The sequence below is a fragment of the Cherax quadricarinatus genome, chromosome 96 (assembly GCF_038502225.1).
Source record: "Cherax quadricarinatus isolate ZL_2023a chromosome 96, ASM3850222v1, whole genome shotgun sequence".
NCBI classification, from domain to species: domain Eukaryota; kingdom Metazoa; phylum Arthropoda; class Malacostraca; order Decapoda; family Parastacidae; genus Cherax; species Cherax quadricarinatus.
In genome coordinates this window covers 6,506,963-6,533,325 of record NC_091387.1, presented here as the reverse complement: position 1 = coordinate 6,533,325, position 26,363 = coordinate 6,506,963, and the positions used below count along the sequence as shown (strand labels likewise).

General features: G+C 40.3%; 1 protein-coding gene across 7 annotated transcripts in view; it reads left to right on the top strand.

The window, feature by feature from the left end:
* The window catches only part of LOC128701757 (tetratricopeptide repeat protein 7B-like), a 207,695-nt gene that overhangs the window by 29,034 nt on the left and 152,298 nt on the right, over window positions 1–26,363 (top strand). For all 7 annotated transcript variants that reach the window (XM_070105056.1, XM_070105051.1, XM_070105052.1 and 4 more), the window contains one exon: window positions 24,104–24,272. In XM_070105056.1, coding sequence (XP_069961157.1) covers window positions 24,104–24,272 — 169 coding nt within the window. The remainder of the gene's footprint in view (window positions 1–24,103; window positions 24,273–26,363) is intronic.

The following is a 26,363-nucleotide window of genomic DNA, read 5'->3' as shown; positions in this document are numbered from 1 at the left end:
TCGATCAGATGACCAAAAGCTCCAGCTGTGGGTCATCATATGACTAAGACCCGTGTCAGGAAACACTTGTCCTGCTTCCTGACAAACCTTATGCCTTAGTTATCTCTGTATTATGACTGAAGAAGCCACTTGTGGCAAAACGTTTCCTTTAATAAATATCCTGAACCGTACATAAGTATCTTTTTCCATACATTGTTGGTATCACCAGACAATCTTTCAGTAGTTCAGAAGTCAGTCTTGAAAAATACTATATGGCATATACAGTCTCTCCTCACTTAACGACGGGGTTCCATTCCTAAGAGTTGGTCGGTGAACAAATTGGTCGTTAAGCGAGGGGCATACTGTACTGGTAGTGGGTTTGTGTCATCCATTTTTAGATATTTTTTTAATGTCACTTTTGCACCATTTATAACATTTCTGGTATGTTTTTAAATGTTTATGCAGTGTTATACTATGTACTGTAATAAACAGAATAGAGGAAATCAGCTCTGATATACATAAGTTTGCATACTGGTTGGAGAGCTGGTTGTAAGTCAGAGTGGCCGATAAACACGTGCGTCGATAAGCGGGGAGAGGCTTTCCATAGTCTTTTAACCCGTAAACTGTCCAAACGTAGATCTACGTTCGGAGCCCCCTGCAAGTGCCACAGCCCCAGGCTCATCTGGTGCAAGCACCAGACGAGCCTGGCCCATGGCCGGGCTCAGAGAGTAGATATACTCTCAATATTCTTCAAAGGTCAAAGGTAAGGACGTGGACGTAGATATGTGTTTGGACAGTTTAAGGGTTAAAAGTACTGTATGATAATTTTGGCATTTTTCTTTTGTTTAAATCTTAAAAATACCGTATGACATTTTTTGTCTAGAGTCTTTTGAAAAAAGATGTACTTTATATAACTTAGTTCATCTGTGTTTGAAAGACTCTCCATATTTAATCAGTTTTCATAATGCAGTTCATTATTTTTTTCAACGCATCAGCCAGCTCCCACCGAGGCCGGGTGACCTATAATAAAAACGAAAGATAATACAGTGGTACCTTGGGATATCAATTTTTTTCGTCCCAGAAGGCTGTTTGAGTGCCGATACCGAACAAATTTGTTCCCATATGGATTAATGTGAATCAGATTAATCCGTTTCGGTCCCCCAAAAATACACTTACAAAAGCACTTGCATAAATACACTTACATAATTGTTCGAGTTTTGAGCTGTTCGTATCCCGAGGTACCACTGTACTTTTTTTAATTTTGGGTAACATATTTAAGAGCTGTATAGCTATTTTTAAATTCCATATATACCTTGAATATACATTTACTTTGGTTTGTTAGATATCATTAGCGTATAGGCAGGTTGTGAGGATGATGCTTGTGGCTGATATATGTTAGCGCTATGGTGTTTTAGAGGCTTCAAGTAAAGCTTTTTGCTTTCATTGATGAAAGCTTGGTTGCTTTCGTCGATGCAAGTTTGCTTTTGTCGATACATCATGTTAATATGTTCGCCTTAACACTCACAGTGTCGTACTCCACAGGTTTCCAGCATATCTGTTAAAAATAAAGGCAGACATTTTTATTTTCAACACTGATCATCTCCTACTGAGGCAGCAGTCTGACCTGAAAAAGAAGAAATCTGTAAAGTTTTTCTTCTTTTTACATTTAGTGATTTATACAGGTGGTGGTACTAGCCCCTCGCTCTTGACTTTTAGTAATTTATTCAAGATAAGGGGTTGCTAGCACTTTGCTCCCGGCATTTTAGCCACGTCTTATGACACACTTGGCTTACAGAGGAAAGAAACAGCAAGCATCGACTATTTTAATAGTAAAACTTTTCCTAACTTCGAGCCTCGAAGATGCATTTCATGCCCATGGCAACTGTACTGATTTAAATCAAGCCATCAGCACATATTTCCTCATAACAGCAATCTTCAACATGATAAATTAAACACATGTGCAACACCTTATTGTTCCACAATAAAGATACCCAAGTGTTGCACATACGTCTAATTTATCAACTTGTTGGTTCTCTGAACCATTTATCTACAATCTTCAACAAGTTTCACAAATGTCTCAGTTGCACACAGTGACGGTGTATTGATCACTTACAGTTAATGCATTTTGATCGAATGTTGTGAATGTACACTGCGTGCCCGAAATGCTCGTGCATGCTAGTTGCTTTCTTTGTGCTGCACAATATTTTATTAACATGTAAACTACATATTGTACTGTACAAAGAAATAAAGGATTTGATTAGATCAAAGTTAGTTAATGTGCAGAATATTGCACATTTGGAATTACCATTAACAATGGGACATTGAATGAAACCAAATTTGGATAAAGCAAATTCACAACTTGCAATAGTAACCCGTGCTGAAGGATTATAATTTAACCCGTAAACGGTCCAAGCAGATCTACGTTCACATGTGTAGTGCTACAAAAGTAGATCTACGTTTTTTTTACATATTTTCAAATGTTGAAAAAATGTATACAGTGGACCCCCGCATACCGTTGGCATCACGTAACGTTTAATCCGCATACCGATACATTTTATCGCTAAAATTTTGCCTCGCATACTGCTTAAAAACCCGCTCACCGCTGTTCGTCCGAGACGCGTCCAATGTGCGCCTTAGCCAGCCTCACATGTTCCGCCGGTGGCATTGTTTACCAGCCAGCCTCCGCGGTAGCATCCAAGCATACAATCGTAACATTTCGTATTATTACAGTGTTTTCGGTGCTTTTTCTGGAAAATAAGTGACCATGGGCCCCAAGAAAGCTTCTAGTGCCAACCCTACAGCAATAAGGGTGAGAATTACTATAGAGATGAAGAAAAAGATCATTGATAAGTATGAAAGTGGAGTGCGTGTCTCCGAGCTGGCCAGTTTGTATAATAAACCCCAATCAACCATCGCTACTATTGGTGGTACAGCTGCTGCTGCTGCACTGTCAGCTGCTGCTGCTGCTGTAGCATCGTCTGCTGCTGCTGTAGCATCGTCTGCTGCTGCTGTAGCATCATCTGCTGCTGCTGTAGCATCATCTGCTGCTGCTGTAGCATCGTCTGCTGCTGCTGTAGCATCGTCTGCTGCTGCTGTAGCACTGTCAGCTGCTGCTGCTGCTGTAGAATCGTCTGCTGCTGCTGTAGCATCGTCTGCTGCTGCTGTAGCATCGTCTGCTGCTGCTGTAGCACTGTTGTTGGTGTGGCTTATTGAGAATATACCAAGAAACAATTAACCCCAGAGGATTTGCCACCCAGGATAACCCAAAAAAGGTCAGTGTCATCGAAGACTGTCTAACTTATTTCCATTGGGGTCCTTAATCTTGTCTCCCAGGATGCAACCCACACCAGTCGACTAACACCCAGGTGAACAGGGAAAAATGCCTGGAACTAGTGCTCATATTGGTGAATTTAAAGCCAGCAAAGGTTGGTTTGAGAGATTTAAGAATCGTAGTGACATACACAGTGTGATAAGGCATGTTCTGGAAGAAAATACCAAACAGGACCTACAGTACTCAGGAGGAAAAGGCACTCCCAGGACACAGTGTCTCATCAGTCATTGCTGCATCTTCAATAAAGGTAAGTGTCATTTATTCTTCATTTAGTAGACTAGTACATGCACAATATATACTGTGCATGTACTACTCTACTATTGTGCATGTATCCTTCTCTTTGTGTGTAGGAAAATGTATATTTCACGTGGTAAAATTTTTTTTTTCATACTTTTGGGTGTCTTGCATGGATTAATTTGATTTCCATTATTTCTTATGGGGAAAATTCATTCGCATACCGATTATTTCGCATACCAATGAGCCCTCTTGCATGGATTAAAATCGGTATGCGGGGGTCCACTGTATATACGTTTGGACCGTTTACGGGTTAAATATCATTTTGCAAATACACAGGAAGATGTATGATTTATAAGTGTATGCTATGCTTGCATAAATAAGACACAGTATGTGGGTTATGGTAATAATGATAATAATACATACAGTGGTACCTCGAGTTTCGAACAACTCCCATCTTGAACAATTATGCAAGTGTATTTTTTTTTTTATTATTTTTTATTATCACACTGGCCGATTCCCACCAAGGCAGGGTGGCCCGAAAAAGAAAAACTTTCACCATCATTCACTCCATCACTGTCTTGCCAGAAGGGTGCTTTACACTACAGTTTTTAAACTGCAACATTAACACCCCTCCTTCAGAGTGCAGGCACTGTACTTTCCATCTCCAGGACTCAAGTCCGGCCTGCCAGTTTCCCTGAACCCCTTCATAAATGTTACTTTGCTCACACTCCAACAGCACAGATAACTGCTTTTAAATGAGGGAGAGAAAGTGCTGCAGAGTTTCAGAGAAAGAGAGAAAGAAAGGTCAAGTATGACAGGCTGATAGTACAGAGATAGAATCAAATTGTCATAGTACGTAATAGTACAGTGGACCCCCTGCTGAGCATTTCAGGAAAATTAGGTCAGTTTTGTCCTACGATGCGACCCACACCAGTCCACTAACACCTAGTACCCATTTTACTGATGGCTGAACATAGATAACTGGTGTAAAGAAACTCGCCCAATGTTTCTACCCTTGCCGGGAATCAAACCTGGACCCTCAGTGTGTGAAGCGAGAGCTTTTGCCACCAGGCCATGGTGAAGATATTTTTATCTACCAGGACTTTATCAAGTAGTCTTAGGTGGATGAAATGTCTTCACAATAAAATGTCAATACCCACATTGTGTCTTTTATTTACACACTGTTGGTATATGCTACCATTGTATTACCAAACTGTGTTCGTATTATGTTCATTTGAACATTTTTTGTTGTTATTCACACTCTGCATTTCATCTTATGTACGTATATCTGTATTGTATTCACTTTTCATTTTGAATTGGGATTGTTATACTGCCTCTCCTCGCTTAACGATGGAGTTCCGTTCCTAAGACCACGTCGGTAAACGAATTCGTCGCTAAACGAGGAGTACACTATAACGGTAGTGGGTTTGTGTCAACCATCTTTGATGTTGTTTTAATGTCACTTTTGCACCATTTATAACATTTCTGGTACATTCTTAAATGTTTATATAGTAGTTTACTGTACAGTGGAACTCCGGTTTTCACACGTTCCAGTTATCAGACAATTTGGTTTTAGAACCACTTTTTGTGCGAAATTTTGTTCCGGATATCAGACCTTGTTCCAGACATTGGATGTATCAGACGCTGCCACTCCACATCTCAGTCTGCCTCTGTCAGTGCTCGAATAAGCATTACTTCGCCTGTTCTAAAACATTTCATAATAATCCATTGTTTTTTATGCTTGTTTATTCATTGTGACTGTGAAATAAGCCACCATGGGCCCAAATAAAGTTCTTAGTGCCAGCCCTTTGATAAAGAAGGCGAGAAACACGATGGAATTTAAAAAAGAGATTGTAGAAAAATACGAATGTGGCATACGTTTAGTAGAGCTTGCCAGGATGTATGGGAAGTCGAAATCAACAATGTTTTCCATCCTGGCAAAGAAAATAGAAATCAGGGAAGCTACAGTTGTGAAAGGGGTGAATGTGCTAACGAAACAGAGATCACAAACAGTGGAAGATATGGAGTTGTTGTTGTTGGTGTGTATCAACAACAAAACAGTTAGCAGGAGATAGTGCTGTGGAGTCAATCATTTGTGAAAAGGCAAGGCAGTTGCATGTGGATCTCGTGAAGAAAATGCCTGGAACGAGTACTGCTGTAAGTGAATTTAAGGCCAGCGAAGGTGGTTCAACAGATTTAAGAAGTGTAGTGGCATACACTGTGTTGTAAGGCATGGCGAGACTCCAAGTTCAGACAAACCTGTGGCTGAAAAATTCATGCGTGAATTCAAGGATTACATGGAGGATGAAGGTTTCCTCCCCCAACAAGTGTTCAATTGTGATGAAACAGGCCTCTTTTGGAAGAAAATACCAAAAAGGACCTACATCACACAGGAGGTAAAGGCACTGCCAGGACACAAGCTTATGAAAGAGAGGCTAACTCTCTTGTTGTGTGGTAATGCTAGTAGGGAGTTCCAAGTGAAGACTTTACTGGTGTATCACTCTGAAAATCCCAGAGTGTTCAAGAAAAACAATGTCATCAAGAGTAAATTGTGTGTGATGTGGAAAGCAAATAATAAGGCATGGGTCACGAGGCAGATTTTCAGAGAGCGAGTCCATGATGTGTTAGGCCCAAGTATGAAAAAATACCCCCTGGAAAATATATTGGCACTCAAGTGCCTCCTGGTACTGGACAATTGTCTTCCTCATCCTCCAGACTTGGACGACCAGTTGTTTAGGGACTTCAGTTTTATAACAGTGAAGTTCTTGCCTCCTAATCCCACTCTTCTCATCCAGCCCGTTGTTTTGTGTATGTAAAACTATATTTATTCTTCAAAAAATGATTTTTTTGTGAATATTTTTGGGTGTCTGGAACGGATTATTTGTATTTACATTATTTCTTAAGGGAAAAATTGATTCAGTTTTCGCACTTTTCAGTTTTAGAACTACCTTCTGGAACGGATTAAGTTCGAAAACCGGAGTTCCACTGTATATTGTAAAAAACAGAATAGAGGAAATCAGCTCTAATATACATTACAGGTCTCCCTCAACATTCGCGAGGGTTAGGGGATCAAGAGCCTCGCGAATGTTGAAAAACCGTGAATGTTTGGTGCCCCAGTATATTGTAGGGAAATATATTACAATACTGCTTCCTTAACTTGTTGAACCATGAATAATCATAAAATACATGAAAACGTCGTAAATTGTACTAAATATATACATGTTATGCTATTTAATAACATGTATGTTATTAAATATATATACATGTATGTTATTAAATATATATACATGTATGTTATTAAATATATATACATGTTATGTTATTTAATAACATGTATGTTATTAAATATATATACATGTTATGTTATTTAATATATACAGTGGACCCCCGGTTAACGATTTTAATCCGTGCAAGAGGGGTAATTGTTATGCGAAATAATCGCTATGTGAATGAATTTTCCCCATAAGAAATAATGGAAATCAAATTAATCCATGCAAGACACCCAAAAGTATGAAAAAAAAAATTTTACCACGTGAAATATACATTTTCCTACACACAAAGAGAAGGATACATGCACAATAGTAGAGTAGTACATGCACAATATATATTGTGCATGTACTAGTCTACTAAATGAAGAATAAATGACACTTACCTTTATTGAAGATGCAGCAATGACTGATGAGACACTGTGTCCTGGGAGTGCCTTTTCCTCCTGAGTACTGTAGGTCCTGTTTGGCATTTTCTTCCAGGACAGGCCTTATCACACTGTGTATGTCACTACGATTCTTAAATCTCTCAAACCAACCTTTGCTGGCTTTAAATTCACCAATATGAGCACTAGTTCCAGGCATTTTTCCCTGTTCACCTGGGTGTTAGTTGACTGGTGTGGGTTGCATCCTGGGAGACAAGATTAAGGACCCCAATGGAAATAAGTTAGACAGTCTTCGATGACACTGACTTTTTTGGGTTATCCTGGGTGGCAAATCCTCTGGGGTTAATTGTTTCTTGGTATTCTCAATAAGCCACACCAACAACGGTGCTACAGCAGCAGCAGCAGCTGACAGTGCAGCAGCAGCAGCAGCTGACAGTGCAGCAGCAGCAGCAGCTGTACCACCAATAGTAGCGATGGTTGATTGGGGTTTATTATACAACCTGGCCAGCTCGGAGACATGCACTCCACTTTCATACTTATCAATGATCTTTTTCTTCATCTCTATTGTAATTCTCACCCTTATTGCTGTAGGGTTGGCACTAGAAGCTTTCTTGGGGCCCATGGTCACTTATTTTCCAGAAAAAGCACCGAAAACACTGTAATAATACGAAATATTCCGATTGTATGCTTGGATGTTACCGCGGAGGCTGGCTGGTAAACAATGCCACCGGCGGAACATGTGAGCGTGGCTCAGGCCGCACATTGGACGCGTCTCGGACGAAAATCGGTAAGCGGGTTTTTAAGCGGTATGTGAGGCAAAATTTTTGTGATTAAAGCAAGCGGTATGCAGATTAATCGCTATGTGATGCCATCGTTATGTTAAGTTGGTCCACTAACCAACCGTCAGCGTGCCTCGTTGTGCTCCCGGCTTTCTGGTGTTTTCACGGTCGCTCTTACGTGCTAGAACTTTAATTTGTGTCATCAATCCTATACGATACATCCCTCTAGCGCCTGGAACCAATCTTGGGCGGAAAACATTATATACTGAGTCAAAAAAGGAGAATTAGTGTGCATTACCTAGCAGAGTTTACTGCCAGAGGGGAATCATAGGCCTGTTTCCCGTGTGAAAAAAATAATAATAATTGAACGTTGTGTCAGAGGAAAGAAAGTCTCCCTGAAAGCATTGAGTATACATAGTGTATAGTGTATACTACAGTGGCTCCCTAGTATATTGATGATAAAGGCTAAAGTGTCATTTGAAAACAGGTGAATTTGTAAATGAAGTGATAAGCCTATAGAGGCAGGTGCCAGAAGTCGCCAGAAACTTACCACAGGTCAGCTGTTTTTAATAATCTTCCTGGCCTGCTAGTGTACTCGCATATAATCTAGTGATACCAGTGAATAGCAGAATACAGTGTTGTAGTAGCAACTAACCAGTATTATAATGGTACTTAGTGGAGTGGAGTGACTTTCATTAGCTTCATTTTCTTGAAATACGAGACGTTACTGTGAATTTCATATAACCTGTAGTTACCAGCGGTCGCAATATACACAACGAGAAGCAATTATTACTACAGAAAAAGCGTCCTTCCTCCAAAATTTGCACCAGTCAACTATAGTGATAATATAGCATTTATTGTGGTGGAGACGGAAAAACAAAAATAGAAAAGCCAGATACAGCGATTGATAAACAAAGAGGTCGACTGTACGTCATTGTAGGAGCTGCCAGATATCACCGGCTCTTCAACACGCAAGTTATACTTTTGTATCAGTCAAATCACATATTACTCGGGTAGATAATTTCCAGTAGATCCTTCATGTGTTAGCTCAAATCACCGACCAGTATGTTTTAAATAAGTGACCCACTGATCAGAGCAGATCGACTGGTCCGAACCCTTGACTGGTCCGAACCCTTGACTGGTCCGAACCCGGGACTGGTTTCAAACAGTTTCGTTGGACAATAAAGCAGACTGTAAACGGATGGGTTTGTAGGCGCCCTTATAAACACAAACATTAAAAATCAGGAACGTGACGGTAAGCTGTCCAATATACAAAAAGAGTTAGAAACAGAAATACAAATAGCTAGAGCTTCATTTAAGGTTATTAATATAATATTCAAGAGGTTGCTAGTAGACTTGCAGTAAATCAACCATTCAAATCATTATGAAGCTGTGTGTAGTCTGTGGTCAGTCAAACAAACGGGCTACCACATGGATAAATTGTCATTTTTGTGGAAATTGGTGTCACGCTCCTTGTGCAGATATCCCAGAACTAGCTACAAGCAGTATTAAAACAGAGAAGTGTTTTTGGGTATGCCCAAATGAGGAAAATCTGTGGACTAAAATCACAAGGGTATTAAAAGAGGATAACATCAAAGCTGCTTTCATAGAAAACCTGGAAGCTTTCTACAACAGATGGGAACATAAAAAGTCCGGGCTGAATGGTACTGCCCTTGATACTGGCCATGTAGTCACAAACTGTAAGGCTGGAGGTGATGTCCTGGTAGTCAGTAAATGTAGGGCTGATAGTGCTGTCCTGGGAGACAGTAATGGTGAAGCTGGAGGTGCTGTCCTGGGAGACAGTAATGGTGAAGCTGGAGATACTGTCCTGGGAGACAGTAATGGTGAAGCTGGAGGTGCTGTCCTGGGAGACAGAAATGGTGAAGCTGGAGATACTGTCCTGGTAGACAGTAATGGTGAAGCTGGAGATTTTGTCCAGGTAGTCGGGAATTATACGCAGGAAGGAATACATATAAATGACCTCATAGAGGACAGGAGCCATAGTAGGGAAACAAGTGTAGTCAAAGATAAGATAAAACCAATATTGCAAACCAGAAATACCGCAGGAAATAGCAAACAAGAGGACTCCAATAGCAATAGTGAGGATAAATTACCAAAAACAACTGGTGGGAGCTCCATTGTTGGTGCTAAGGAGGATAGGAATAAGACAGGGAAACATGCACCAACAGGGAATACAGTCACAGAAACCCAAGGCAAACGGAAACCAAGCCTGTGCACATACTATGCACTTGGTATCTGCTGGCATGGGAAATCTGGAAAAACAGATGGGACATGCAACTATGACCACCCTAGAAAATGTCATGCCCATATGACAACAGGAAAATGCAAACTCCCTTCCTGTAAGCTTTTTCACCCTGAAATGTGTACCTCTTCAGTACAGGAAAGACTGTGCTATAACTTAAATTGCCAGGCATACCATCTAAAGGGGACAAAAAGATACAAAACATCCAGGCCATGGGAAAACCTGGGTAGCCACAGCCACTCAAGAGGGAGAGGTTTTTTAGTGCCAGGAAGGAAAAAAAACTGGCAGGAAATGGCAGAAATCGTACACCAAATCCAGTCATTCCTGGAGTGGAACCACAGTCGATGGCCTCCACTCCAAACCAACAGATACAGATACTAATGCCGGAAAAAAAATCCCCCCCCAGTACCAACAATACCACCAGTCCGATAACATTCTTCTTTGCAAATATACAGGGTCTAAAGCCAGCAATAAACAACAAAATACCTTTCATCCGTGGACTGCTTGCAGAGGCAAAGGCAATGTTCGCGGCTTTCACTGAGACCCACATAAAGGATCACTTGGACAACGAAATATGGATCCCAGGTTACAACCTATACAGATGTGACAGAGTGAACAGGCAAAAGGGGGGGGTTGGCCTGTACATTGCAGAGTCACTTGTTTGCACAGAACTGCTTAATGCCTCAAATGACGTAGTGGAAGTTTTAGCAGTAAAGGTCGAGAACCAAAACCTAGTCATTGTGGTAGTCTACAAGCCTCCGGATGCAACATCCCAGCAATTCCAGGAACAGCTGTTAAAAATTGACCACTGTCTGGAAAATCTTCCAGCTCCTGCACCCAACATCTTGCTCCTGGGGGATTTCAACTTAAGGCACCTAAAATGGAGGAATATAGCAAATAATATTGTTGCAGTAATAACACCAGGAGGCAGCTCTGATGAAAACTCACACTCACACGAGCTTTTAAATCTCTGCACAAAATTCAATTTAAACCAGCAAATAATAGAGCCTACTAGACTGGAGAATACACTAGACCTCATCTTCACTAACAATGATGATCTGATAAGAAATGTCACCATATCAAAAACAATATACTCAGATCACAACATAATTGAGGTTCAGACATGTATGCGTGGAGCCTCAGACCGACAAAATGAGACTAGTCACGAGGGAGCATTCACCAAATTCAACTTCAATAACAAAAACATAAAGTGGGACCAAGTAAACCAAGTCCTAACCGATATAAGCTGGGAAGATATACTAAGCAACACAGACCCAAACTTATGCCTAGAACAGATTAACTCGGTGGCACTCGATGTATGCACAAGGCTTATTCCTCTAAGAAAAAGGAGGAGTAGATGTAAAATAGAAAGAGACAGGCGCTCCCTTTACAGGCGACGGAAAAGAATAACAGAGCGGCTAAAAGAGGTCAATATATCAGAAATGCGCAGGGAGACACTGGTCAGAGAAATAGCAAGCATCGAACTTAAGCTAAAAGAATCCTTTAGGAGTCAGGAATCGCGGGAAGAACTAAAAGCCATAAATGAAATCGAAAGAAACCCAAAGTATTTCTTCTCCTATGCCAAATCAAAATCGAGAACAACGTCCAGTATTGGGCCCCTACTTAAACAAGATGGGTCCTACACAGATGACAGCAAGGAAATGAGTGAGCTACTCAAGTCCCAATATGACTCAGTTTTTAGCAAGCCGCTAACCAGACTGAGAGTCGAAGATCAAAATGAATTTTTTATGAGAGAGCCACAAAATTTGATTAACACAAGCCTATCCGATGTTATCCTGACGCCAAATGACTTCGAACAGGCGATAAATGACATGCCCATGCACTCTGCCCCAGGGCCAGACTCATGGAACTCTGTGTTCATCAAGAACTGCAAGAAGCCCCTATCACGAGCCTTTTCCATCCTATGGAGAGGGAGCATGGACACGGGGGTCGTCCCTCAGTTACTAAAAACAACAGACATAGCCCCACTCCACAAAGGGGGCAGTAAAGCAACAGCAAAGAACTACAGACCAATAGCACTAACATCCCATATCATAAAAATCTTTGAAAGGGTCCTAAGAAGCAAGATCACCACCCATCTAGAAACCCATCAGTTACACAACCCAGGGCAACATGGGTTTAGAACAGGTCGCTCCTGTCTGTCTCAACTACTGGATCACTACGACAAGGTCCTAAATGCACTAGAAGACAAAAAGAATGCAGATGTAATATATACAGACTTTGCAAAAGCCTTCGACAAGTGTGACCATGGCGTAATAGCGCACAAAATGCGCGCTAAAGGAATAACAGGAAAAGTTGGTCGATGGATCTATAATTTCCTCACTAACAGAACACAGAGAGTAGTCGTCAACAGAGTAAAGTCCGAGGCAGCTACGGTGAAAAGCTCTGTTCCACAAGGCACAGTACTAGCTCCCATCTTGTTCCTCATCCTCATATCCGACATAGACAAGGATGTCAGCCACAGCACCGTGTCTTCCTTTGCAGATGACACCCGAATCTGCATGACAGTGTCTTCCATTGCAGACACTGCAAGGCTCCAGGCGGACATCAACCAAATCTTTCAGTGGGCTGCAGAAAACAATATGAAGTTCAATGATGAGAAATTTCAATTACTCAGATATGGTAAACATGAGGAAATTAAATCTTCATCAGAGTACAAAACAAATTCTGGCCACAAAATAGAGCGAAACACCAACGTCAAAGACCTGGGAGTGATTATGTCGGAGGATCTCACCTTCAAGGACCATAACATTGTATCAATCGCATCTGCTAGAAAAATGACAGGATGGATAATGAGAACCTTCAAAACTAGGGAGGCCAAGCCCATGATGACACTCTTCAGGTCACTTGTTCTATCTAGGCTGGAATATTGCTGCACTCTAACAGCACCTTTCAAGGCAGGTGAAATTGCCGACCTAGAAAATGTACAGAGAACTTTCACGGCGCGCATAACGGAGATAAAACACCTCAATTACTGGGAGCGCTTGAGGTTTCTAAACCTGTATTCCCTGGAACGCAGGAGGGAGAGATACATGATTATATACACCTGGAAAATCCTAGAGGGACTAGTACCGAACTTGCACACGAAAATCACTCACTACGAAAGCAAAAGACTTGGCAGACGATGCACCATCCCCCCAATGAAAAGCAGGGGTGTCACTAGCACGTTAAGAGACCATACAATAAGTGTCAGGGGACCGAGACTGTTCAACTGCCTCCCAGCACACATAAGGGGGATTACCAACAGACCCCTGGCAGTCTTCAAGCTGGCACTGGACAAGCACCTAAAGGCAGTTCCTGATCAGCCGGGCTGTGGCTCGTACGTTGGTTTGCGTGCAGCCAGCAGCAACAGCCTGGTTGATCAGGCGCTGATCCACCAGGAGGCCTGGTCACAGACCGGGCCGCGGGGGCGTTGACCCCCGAAACTCTCTCCAGGTAAACTCCAGGGGGTCCACTGTATACATGTATGTTATTAAATATATATACATGTTATGTTATTTAATAACATGTATGTTATTAAATACCACAGACTCCACCACTGCCTCCACCACTTCCTCCACCACTGCGAGTCCCTACTACCCTCCCTCCGACCCCCGCAACTGGCAGCCAGCCCTCCCACCACTCAGTGTGGTGAGTGTTTTGTTTGTTCATTATTTGCTATTAAACTACAGTATAAATAATGTAAACCCATTCATGACTGCATATTGGAATGGCTATTAGGAAAGGTATTCGACGGTGACATCATGTGTTTACCCTTGAACGCAGCAAAGAATCGAACATTTCTGCTATTGCTAATAATAACAATAGTAATAATAATAATAATAATAATAATAATAATAATAATAATAATAATAATAATAAATACGATATAATTGAAGAAGGAAATTGTACAAAAATACGAGGGAGTGGTTGACACATCGTCAGTGTGACTTTGTTTATGCTGGAGTGAACATTAGTCTCCCTGCTCTTCCAAACATTTCGCAATAATTCAGCGGTTGAGGCAGTGGTATTTAATAACATATATGTTATAAATAATAATAGTACATGTTATTATTAATAACATGTATTATTATTAACATGTATGTATTTAATAACATATGTTATAAATAATAATAGTACATATTATTAATAACATGTATTATTATTAACATGTATGTTATTAAATACCATTGCCTCAATCACTGCCTCTACCACTCCAGTCACACTCAATCTACAAGCACCAAACACAATGAATTATTGTGAAATGTTTGGAAGAGCAGGGAGACTAATGTTCACTCCAGCATAAACAAAGTCACACTGACGATGTGTCAACCACTCCCTCGTATTTTTGTACAATTTCCTTCTTCAATTATATCGTATTCATTATTATTATTATTATTATTATTATTATTATTACTATTGTTATTATTAGCTGTAGCAGAAATGTTTAATTCTTTGCAGTGTTCAAGAGTAAACACATGATGTCACCGTCTAATACCTTTCCTAATAGCCATTCCAATATGCAGTCATGAATGGGTTTACATTATTTATTCTGTAGTTTAATAGCAAATAATGAACAAACAAAACACTCACCACACTGAGTGGTGGGAGGGATGGCTGCCAGTTGCGGGGGTCGGAGGGAGGGTAGTAGGGACTCGCAGGTGGCGGGAAACTTAAATATGATTTGGCGGCTGGGAATTTGCGAATGTGTGAAGCTCGTGAAAGTTGAAAACGTGAATGTTGAGGGAGACCTGTATTTAGTTGTGCATACTGGTCAGAGAGCCTGTCGTAAGTCTGAGTCATTGGTAAACGAGTACGTCGCTAGTGAGGAGAGGCTGTATATATATGAAAGGGGAGCAAGGATGGGAGAAAGAGAGAAGGAAGAAGAAATAATGAACTTGAAGGTAGTAGTGGTAGGAGTGAAACATCCAATAATGGTCCAGTACTGATAGAACTGTAGTCTGGTAATGGTCCTGAATGGATGCAAAACATTGTCTAAAGTTGCACCTCAAAATTGTGTGGTAGTGGTGAGAAGCACTGTGTTTATCTGTGCATGGCTTTATACTGTGTGTGTGTGTGTATGGCTACTGTATGATTGTATTATGAGATGTATAACTCTAGCAAGCCTTGGCTACATTATCAAGAATCTTGCCTCATGGAATGTATGAGAGATATCAGAAGAATATGGTACAAGGTTACAACAGTTGCTTTATGTAGTGAGTGAACCTTGGACCTAAGACTTAGGTCTTGGTGACCTTTGGACCAAAGACTAAGGTCTAGGTGACCTTTGGACCTAAGACTAAGGTCTTGGTGACCTTTGGACCTAAGACTAAGTATTTTTTGAATTTTGAGTAATACTTTGTTTCTTTAGTGAATTTTGGCCATTGTGGATTTTGAAGCTACAGTAATACTCTGAACCTCAGTCACTTTAATGAATTTTGGAAATTCTCTACATTAATACTTTGGCTTTAATACAGTGGAGCTTGGTATGTGACCTTAATTCATTCCAGAAGACCATTCGAGTGCTGATCAGTTTGAGTATCGAACAAGTTCTTCCCAACGAATGTTTTGTTTGGTTGGCTGTTATCACTAATCTTTGTAGGCCCCATAGTGACTTGTTTATACAAATAATACAAGATAATGCGAAGAAATTTGAAATAGTTTACAGTGAAGTTCTGGCAGGTTGTATTTGTTTGATCGAGAACTGAACTTTGTTCGAATAAGGAGCTGGTTGTATACCGAGGTTCCACAGTATTTTGGTTCTTTAAGCAAATTTTGGATCTTACACTGACCTTTTTCAGTGCTTTGCACTTGCTGGTACTGATAACTCATGTCAAATATAGTCACCTCCTTCTTTAGAAACCTTCTTGTATATTTCATTAAAACAGTACAATAATATACATTCAAAATTGAATTAGCTCCTAGGAAGGTCTTCATAGTATGGTAAATCCTTGACTTAGAAACACATTGGGGACCTTCTGAATTGTGTATAATAATATATAATAATGATATTATACACATTATATTATAATAATGATATACGTACCCAATACTGAACATTCTCAGTGTGACTTAAGAAATCGTAATGACACGATTGCAATCGTGTCATTACGATTTCTTAAGTCATGTTGACGGCAGTGAAGGGACTTGAGCTAGAGTTCGTCACGGCCATGCTAGCTGGAGATTCGTCTGTAAAAACTTGCATTTGTGGTCACACAGGTGCCTGTGCTAACTTTCCTATGGTGTAGAAATATACCTAGTTGGATGAATCTTATTGTGGCTAGCTGGTCTAGTGGCTAACGCGACGGGCTGGAGTTTTGAGACTCTATGACCGCGGGTTCAATCCCGGCCGGGGGTATGGTTTATTCTCAGTGTGTTTGTAAATCAAGGACTTACTGTACATAATTTTGAATTTTGGGCACTCTCTGTCACTTGTACTTCAAAAACAGTTACACTACATGTATATAAAGAAGCTGTTTAAGAGAGTTTACTCTATAAGTTAATCTGGGGCCTCAAAATTTTCACTCGTACAATGAAAATGCACTACATACACTTCTGTGTGTTTCCTTGTTGACCTATTTTGAATACATTATGCAAAGTGCCGTTGCTGTTTTGCAGTAGATTGCCCTTTAAGTTGACGAGAATGATGCATCAGTACATAGAAACGTCTCTCTTGGCAATGTCCAGGTTTTCATTTGTTTGAAAGTAAATTTATTTGGTGTAGAGCTTAATAAATGCTCACTTAGCTTTTGAGTTTTATAGCTTTTATGGCTTTAGTATTTTCCGTGAATATGCAGTCAGCATAAAATAATAATAATAATAATAATTATAGGTTTTGAGTATCGTTTGAAGTACCGTATTTTCCAGCATATAAGGATCACGAGGATGTAAGACATACACGACGATGTTTCCAAGCAGTTGTACCATAATGTTAGTAAACAACTGCTAAAGTGTAACACAGAGCTTACCCTTGACCCTGACCTTGAGCATATAAGGCCTAGACATATTGTGGGAAAAAAAAAGGGTACCTCATGTGTTGGAAAATACGGTAATATTGAGTGCTCTTCTTGCCATAGCTGAACAACCCTGGTGGTTTAGTGCTTAATCTTGATTGTTTTAAAAATACACTAAGTCCTCAACTTACATACAAATTGAGAAACTTTTGTATTGAGTATATCATCATATCATATTATTGTGTATAATATCATTATTATACACTAGAAAGAAGGTCCCCAATATGTTTGTAAGTTGAGGGCTTACTGTAATAATAATAATAATAATAATAATAATAATAATAATCATAATCATGCCAAAATGGAAGCTTCATGCTACCAAGAGTCAGTTTTGAAGTGCGTATTGTGTTTTGTAAGTACAGTCTCTCCTCACTTGACGATGGAGTTCCATTCCTAAGACCACGTCGTTAAACGAATTCGTCACTAAGTGAGGAGCATACTATAATGGTGGTGGGTTTGTGTCAACCATCTTTGATATTGTTTTAATGTCACCTTTGCACCATATATAACATTTCTGGTATATTTTTAAATGTTTGTACAGTAGTGTACTGTATAGTACGTATTGAAATAAACAGAATAGAGGAAATCAGCTCTAATATACATTATTTAGGTATAAATACTGGTCGTAAGTCCGAAGCATTGGTAAACGAGTACGTCGCTAAGTGAGGAGAGGCTGTATTTAAAGATTTGATAGAAAAATTGTAGTAGTTTATTGTTATAGTAATATTGATGTTGATATTGTGATGAAGGATATGGAGAGAAGCACCATACAAGCACAAGCCTTTATTAACCCTTAAAATGTCCAAACGTAGATCTACGTTTGTGCGTAGTGCTCTGACCTTGATTTTCTCCATAAGAAAGAATGTAAAGAAAAAACGCACATCTACATTTGGAGCGCTACGCGAGCTAACGTAGATCTACGTTTGTGTGCGTAGTGCTCTGACCTTGATTTTCTCCATAAGAAAGAATGTAAAGAAAAAACGCACATCTACATTTGGAGCGCTACGCGAGCTAACGTAGATCTACGTTTGTGTGCGTAGTGCTCTGACCTTGATTTTCTCCATAAGAAAGAATGTAAAGAAAAAACGCACATCTACATTTGGAGCGCTACGCGAGCTAACGTAGATCTACGTTTGTGTGCGTAGTGCTCTGACCTTGATTTTCTCCATAAGAAAGAATGTAAAGAAAAAACGCACATATACATTTGGAGCGCTACGCGAGCAAACGTAGATCTACGTTTGTGTGCGTAGTGCTCTGACCTTGATTTTCTCCATAAGAAAGAATGTAAAGAAAAAACGCACATATACATTTGGAGCGCTACGCGAGCAAACGTAGATCTACGTTTGGACAGTTTAAGGGTTAAAGACTACGTTTTGTTTCGAACCTTCAACAAAGTTTTTTTTTCATGCTGGGCTCTTGTTCCAAGGAATTTTGGTTGTCCCACCCATTGATGACTATGAAACCAATAAAAATTAAGTGAATGAGAAAAAATTATATGTTATTCTGTAAAATAATTTTTTGGAAAAGTTAATGAGGATGGTCTAAGCTGTCATCCAGTGATGTCTAGATAGGCCTAATGCTTGACAGATGGCATTAAGCTTCAGGGGTCCATAATCTCAAAGGGGCCCCACAAGTGACTAGTCCACATTGCTCCATAATCTCAAAGGGGCCCCACAAGTGACTAGTCCACATTGCTTAAAAAATTTGGGTCTTCTGTATGAGATGGGGTTGCATAGGGGCACCCATAACAGTTCAAGCTTCAGGGCCCCAAAAATGTAGGTCATCCATTGCACTTGCGCAACACTTAAATATCTATATTATAGAAATATTTCACCAAGCAGTGGCTTGCTCAGTTCAGTGAAGATGATCAAGTGTTTCTTAAGTGTCTAATTCATCATTCTATCGATTCTCTGAACCGTTTATCTAAATGTCCTCCCGTTCTTCACATATAATCTGATTACTGTTCACTCCCCAGGTGCTGTAGGACTTCTGTGACTCACCTGTGATCAATTTCCAGAGTTGTTCTACTCCAGAAGTCTAGTCTGGGGTCAAGCTTCTCTGTTAATTACCATGCCAGGTCACCACGTTGAGAAGACCCGGGCCAGGACCCATCCTGGTGAACTTATATGTACCTGCTAATTGCCTGGTCATCCAGCAGTGTGACTTATTTCCATTGTAGTCTTTTTTGTCTCTACCCAGGATGCCACCCACACCAGTCAACTAATACACAGGAGTCTATTTACTGCTAGGTGATAAGAGGTAGTATGTGTTAGGAGACTTGCCCAGATACCTCTCGTTTTCACTATTGATAACGGATCCTTCAGTTGTAAACTAAATCTTTCTTTTTCTTTCAACAAACCGGCCGTATCCCACCGAGGCAGGGTGGCCCCCCCCAAAGAAACAAAAGTTTCTCTTTTTAAATTTAGTAATTTATACATTTGAAGGGGTTACTAGCCCCTTGCTCCTGGCATTTTAGTCGCCTCTTACAACATGCATGGCTTACGGAGGAAGAATTCTGTTCCACTTCCCCATGGAGATAAGAGGAGATGAACTAGAAAGAAAATAGAAGAAAACCCAGAGGGGTGTGTATATATATGCTTGTACATGTATGTGTAGTGTGACCTAAGTGTAAGTAGAAGTAGCAAGACGTACCTGAAATCTTGCATGTTTATGAGACAGAAAAAAGGATGCCAGCAATCCTACCATCATGTAACACAATTACAGGCTTTCGTTTTACACTCACTTGGCAGGACGGTAGTACCTCCCTGGGTGGTTGCTGTCTACCAACCTACTACCTAGTTGTAAACTAAATATACCTTGATAATAAAACACACTCAAATTTCAAGTGTAGTATAACCAAGTCTTGATTAGTGCCAATTTGAACAGTGTGAATTTCGATTTAGTAGGGAATTAATTTATTCTAGTTTTCCCCCTTCCATCCTGAGCTCTTTAAATAGTGCGCAAGAATTGCATATAATCAGACGACTCCACGGGGTTTATTATTTGCCCCAGTTGAGACCTAGCTGTATACAAAAAAATGCACTAACAAAAACGACTCTACACTTCTACTCACGACAAGAAGACTAATCTTTACAGCACGTGAGCACATATTTCGTACATCTTTCCCCCTCATCGTCATCTTCCCACCACCTTATAGCTTGAATGACTCACGGGTTTACCACTCTCTCTTTGTGACTTCAATATAACAGTAACATCTTTGTGGGTTGCTTTCCTATGCTATGCACAATTTGCAGACACTAGCATCATAACGAAGAATGCCAGTATAGTGGACCCCCCCGCCTTACGATATTAATCCGTTCCTGAGAGCTCACCGTAAGCCAAAATTATCGTAAGCCGAATTAATTTTCCCCATAACAAATAATGGAAATCAAATTAATCTGTGCAAGACACCCCAAAGTATGAAAAAATTTTTTTTTTACCACATGAAATATTAATTTTAGTACACACAAACTGAAGAAGACATGCACAGTTACATGACACTTACCTTTATTGAAGATCTGCTGATGATTGATGGGATGGGAGGAGGGGAGTGTGTGGAAGTTGTTATTGTTTAGAAGGGGAATCCCCTTCCATTAGGACTTGAGGTAGCGAGTCCTTTTCCGGGGTTACTTCCCTTCTTCTTTTAATGCCGCTAGGACCAGCTTGAGAGTCACTGGACCTCTGTCGCACAACAAATCTGTCCATAGAGCTCTGTACCTCCCGTTCCTTTAAGACTTTCCTAAAATGGGCCATAACATTGTCATTGTACAGGTTGCCAACACGGCTTGCAGTAGCTGTGTCAGGGTGATTTTCATCCATAAAGGTTTGCAGCTCAACCCACTTTGCACACATTTCCTTAATCTCTTTTTTCAATTCCATACTAATTCTTGCCCTTTTTACCACAGGGATGGCACTAGAAGCTTTCTTGGGGTCCATGGGGGCTTATTTTGCAGTTACAAGCACTAAAAACACTGGGATAATGTAAAATGTGTCGAATGTATGCGTAGATACGGCCGCACTGGCTGGCTTGTAAATACTGGCGCTGAGGCCACACGTGGGATGCGTCCCGGACGAATCACGTAAGGAGATTTTTTTATCATGAGGCGAGGCAAAATTTTTGCGTTCAAATGCTTCGTATGGCAGATTTAACGTAACCCGATGCGTTCGTAAGGTGGGGGTCCACTGTACTGCATTTATTAGAAAGAATAGATATATGTCAATTGTTGGCTTAGCACTAGTTCTAATTGTAATAATAATAATAATAATAATAATAATAATAATAATAATTAGGAAGAATAAAAAGGTAGAAGACAGTAACTGGAACAGTACACAAATAACCCACACATACGAGATGGAAATTTATGGTGACATTTCAGTCCCACTTGGACCATTAACAAGTCTGAGTTGACCGAAACATCGTCACGAATTTCATTCACCTATGTGCAGGTTATTTGCATGTTATTCACGTTATAAATCCATCTTTCTCATCTGACATCCTTACTTTATCTTCCCACCTCACTGACAGCCCCATCTTTGATGCACTCCCTCTTTGACTTTTTGACAGCAACAGATTAAATTCACATTAAAATGGTATAAAATACCGACAGATTGTTAGGTAAGACACATATGCAACAGTTAGGTATCTTTATTTCGAAATGTTTCGCCTACACAGTAGGCTTCTTCAGTCGAGTACAGAAAAGTTGATAGAAGCAGAAGATACTTGAAGACGATGTAATCAGTCCATCACCCTTAAAGTTTTGAGGTGGTCAGTCCCTCAGTCTGGAGAAGAGCATTGTTCCGTTGTCTGAAACAATATGAAGTTGAAGTGACAGGATGGGGTCTTATATAGTGCCAGGAGGTGAGACGTAGGTTGCTTTGGGAGGGCAGGTCCCTCTCAAACCCAGCCGTTCTCACTAGCTCACTAGTAGAGGTTGTCGAAGTTGATGGTACAGACCATCAACTTCTACAACCTCTACTAGTGAGAACGGCTGGGTTTGAGAGGGACCTGCCCTCCCAAAGCAACCTACGTCTCACCTCCTGGCACTATATAAGACCCCATCCTGTCACTTCAACTTCATATTGTTTCAGACAACGGAACAATGCTCTTCTCCAGACTGAGGGACTGACCACCTCAAAACTTTAAGGGTGATGGACTGATTACATCGTCTTCAAGTATCTTCTGCTTCTATCAACTTTTCTGTACTCGACTGAAGAAGCCTACTGTGTAGGCGAAACGTTTCGAAATAAAGATACCTAACTGTTGCATATGTAGATTAAATTCAGTTATCCACGGTTTACTTTGGCCCCAAAATACCTCTTAATTTTGCAAAATAATGGCCCCAAAGCACAAAAGTAGAGAAGTTGGCAGTTGTTCAATGCCTAAGAAAAACTGTGAAGTGCTTCCCATCAGTGAAAAAATGATAATTCTCCAGTTATTGTGCATAATTTATTAATTAAACTTTATAATAGGTATGTATAGGACTTGTATATATCATTTACTACTATTCAGGGTTTCGGTATCCACGGCAGATACGGGGGTCGTACTGTACCTCCTTTAGCACTCCTCACTGCCCTTAATAACTCTACCTCTGTTATACCCTCCACGAGACCTGATCTCAGAATGAGCGGTGGGGGCGTTGCCCCGCAAAACCCTCTCCAGGTATACCCCAGGTATACCCTTGCTGGTTCTTGATCAAACATGTTAAACCTTCACCTGCAGTGCTGTATAACCCTTGTGAGTTCAGTGCTTAGTTTTTTTTTTTTTTTTTTTTTTTTTTTTTAAAAAAGTCGGCCATCTCCCACAGAGGCAGGGTGACCCACCGAGGCAGGGTGACCCAAAAAAGAAAGAAAATCCCCAAAAAGAAAATACTTTCATCATCATTCAACACTTTCACCACACTCACACATTATCACTGTTTTTGCAGAGGTGCTCAGAATACAACAGTCTAGAAGCATACACATATAAAGATACACAACATAAAGTGCTTAGTTATGATTATAATAATCTCATCATCTGCACTAGAATGGGATATGTACTCACCTATTTGTGGTTGCAGGAGTCGTGTCACAGCTCCTGGTCTTTCTGTTTTACTATTTAATAGACTTGTTAAAGGTCATTCAAAGGAATATATTGTCTCCTATAAATGCTTGTTGATTGGTTAATGGGGTTTAAAGTCGGTCAACTACACAAAGGTTATTAAGGTTTCATGTCACCCGTTCTTCGCTAGTCAAGTATACTAAGAATACTTCGTTGGGTTTCTCTTCACATCTATATTGGCACATTTTTTCATACATCTGCTTCAAGAATATTATGTTGAATTATTCAGTATATTTTTGATAATTTTAAAGCAGATTAACCAGTATTTTTTGAAGGTTAATGATATACTCTTCGAGATACTGCATATTAATTAAAGCTTTTTGAAGTTAACTTTATACACTAGTGTATTTATTAACTTCTTCACCTTGTATATGCTGCAAATTTTCTGTCGTCTTACAAACATTATCTCTCAGTTCACAACAGAATTTGAACCTGTACACTATCAATGTACACAGTACTTTGATACAGAGTATGCAGGTTCGAATCCTGCTTTGGACTGAAAGGTAATGTTTGTAAATAATTTTGCCTATTTGTGAATTATAAAGAAGAATTCTTTTGCCTTATTTAATGTTGCTCAATTTTTATACAACTTTTCCAGAAAAACCACAGATTGGGTGGGATTTGAATGCGTGGCGAGTGAATTGCCATGAGTTCAGATCCCACCTGTTTCATGGTTTGTTTACAGTCATGTTACCACTGTTTCAAGATAGTTAAATAATATAATGCTTTGGTATTTCTCACACTTGTGTCAGCTGGAAGTGTCGCTGGATGCCTTGCTTCTGCTCTCCAAGCTAGAATACGCCATGGGCGACTACGAAGGTGCTCTTGGTCGCCTGGCCACTGCAGGCCTCGACCAGCTCACCGAGAAGGCCCTCCCCACCAGGTCACTCAGGATCGTGGCCGAGTCCTACGCTATAAAGGGTGCGAAAATCGTTTTCCTTTAGTTACCCTATAGCTGCTGTAGTCCAGTTTGTCTCCATATACAGGTGCTCCTTGACTTACGATGGTTTGACTTACAATGGTTTGACTTAGAATATTTTGACTTTATGATGGTTCAAATTATGACATTTTGACTTTACAATGGTTCAACTTATGATATTTCAGCTGTAAAATGGTTCGACTTAGGTTATTTCTACTTTACGATGGTGCAAAAACAATTACTTTGGAGACGAACCTTAGGATAATTACCCAGCATGAAGGTGACAAGTATGTAACTCATTTTCACTTATTTACTTATCAATACTGGTATTTGGTTACACTAATTACGTATTTACTTACTCAGAGACAGTAGTTATTTTTTTATTTATCGTGTATTCATATTCGACTAACCACATTTTCAACATACAATGGGTTTGACGGAACGTAATCCCATTGTTAGTCGAGGACCACCTGTAAGAGTTATATTCTAGAGTAAACAGACCATGGAATGGATGTGATTTGAATTCATTTTATAGTGTATAGAAATGTAACTAGATGGATGACTGTTACTAGAGCCACCTGGTCCAGTGGTTAGCGCACTGACTCAAACAATACCACTGAAACAAACAATACCACGGGTAGGGTTAGAACCCGCGATCAGAGACTCTGTGATCGCGGGTTCTAACCCCACCCATGGTATGGTTTGATTAGCTCACTGGCCTGTCAGGTTTGGGACTTGCTTGCTATGGGTTCAGTCCCGTCCATTTCCCGGTTTGTTTACAGTTGTGTTAGGATTTCCCGAGTCAAATTCTAGAGTGTTTAATTTTATTGTTACTCTTGAGCACTTTACTGTTGAGCTCTGTACTTTATTACTGAGCTCTGTACTTTATTGTTTGAGCTTTGTACTTTACTGTTGAGCTCTGTACTTTACTGTTTGAGCTCTGTACTTTACTGTTGAGCCCTGTACTTTATTGTTTGAGCTCTGTACTTAACTGTCGAGCTCTGTACTTTACTGTTGAGCTCTGTACTTAACTGTCGAGCTCTGTACTTTACTGTTGAGCTCGGTACTTTATTGTTGAGCTCTGTACTTTACTGTTGAGCTCTGTATTTTACTGTTGAGCCCTGTACTTTATTGTTTGAGCTCTGTACTTAACTGTCGAGCTCTGTACTTTACTGTAGAGCTCGGTACTTGACGGGTGGTAGACTGATGCTCATTTTATTAAAAGACTCTGTTAAAAAGTTAGACAAGTAGATATACATATCTATCATATTATATAGAATAGACATAAACGAGAAACTAACAAGTTAGGTTATCTTAAGTTCTGTAATTTTCAACTTGATGTCTTGCTTGATAGAGTGTAAGTTAGGTAGCAGTGTGTATGTGTGTGTGTGTGTGTGTGTGTGTGTGTGTGTGTGTGTGTGTGTGTTGTGTGTGTGTGTTGTGTGTTGTGTGTGTGTGTTGTGTGTTGTGTGTGTGTGTGTGTGTGTTGTGTATGTGTGTGTGTGTGTGTGTGTGTGTTGTGTGTGTGTGTGTGTTGTGTGTGTGTGTGTGTGTGTGTGTGTGTGTGTGTGTGTGTGTGTGTGTGTGTGTGTGTTGTGTGTGTGTGTTGTGTGTTGTGTGTGTGTGTTGTGTATGTGTGTATGTGTGTGTGTGTGTGTGTGTGTGTGTGTGTGTGTGTGTGTGTGTTGTGTGTGTGTGTTGTGTGTTGTGTGTGTGTGTGTGTGTGTTGTGTATGTGTGTGTGTGTTGTGTGTGTGTTGTGTGTGTGTTGTGTATGTGTGTGTGTGTGTGTGTGTGTGTGTGTGTGTGTGTGTGTGTGTGTGTGTGTGTGTGTGTGTGTACTCACCTAATTGTACTCACCTAATTGTGGTTGCAGGGGTCGAGACTCAGCTCCTGGCCCCGCCTCTTCACTGATCGCTACTGGGTCCTCTCTCTCTCTGCTTCCTGAGCTTTGTCATACCTCTTCTTAAAACTATGTATGGTTCCTGCCTCCTCTACTTCACTTGCTAGGCTATTCCACTTGCTGACAACTCTATGACTGAAGAAATACTTCCTAACGTCCCTGTGACTCGTCTGAGTCTTCAGCTTCCAGTT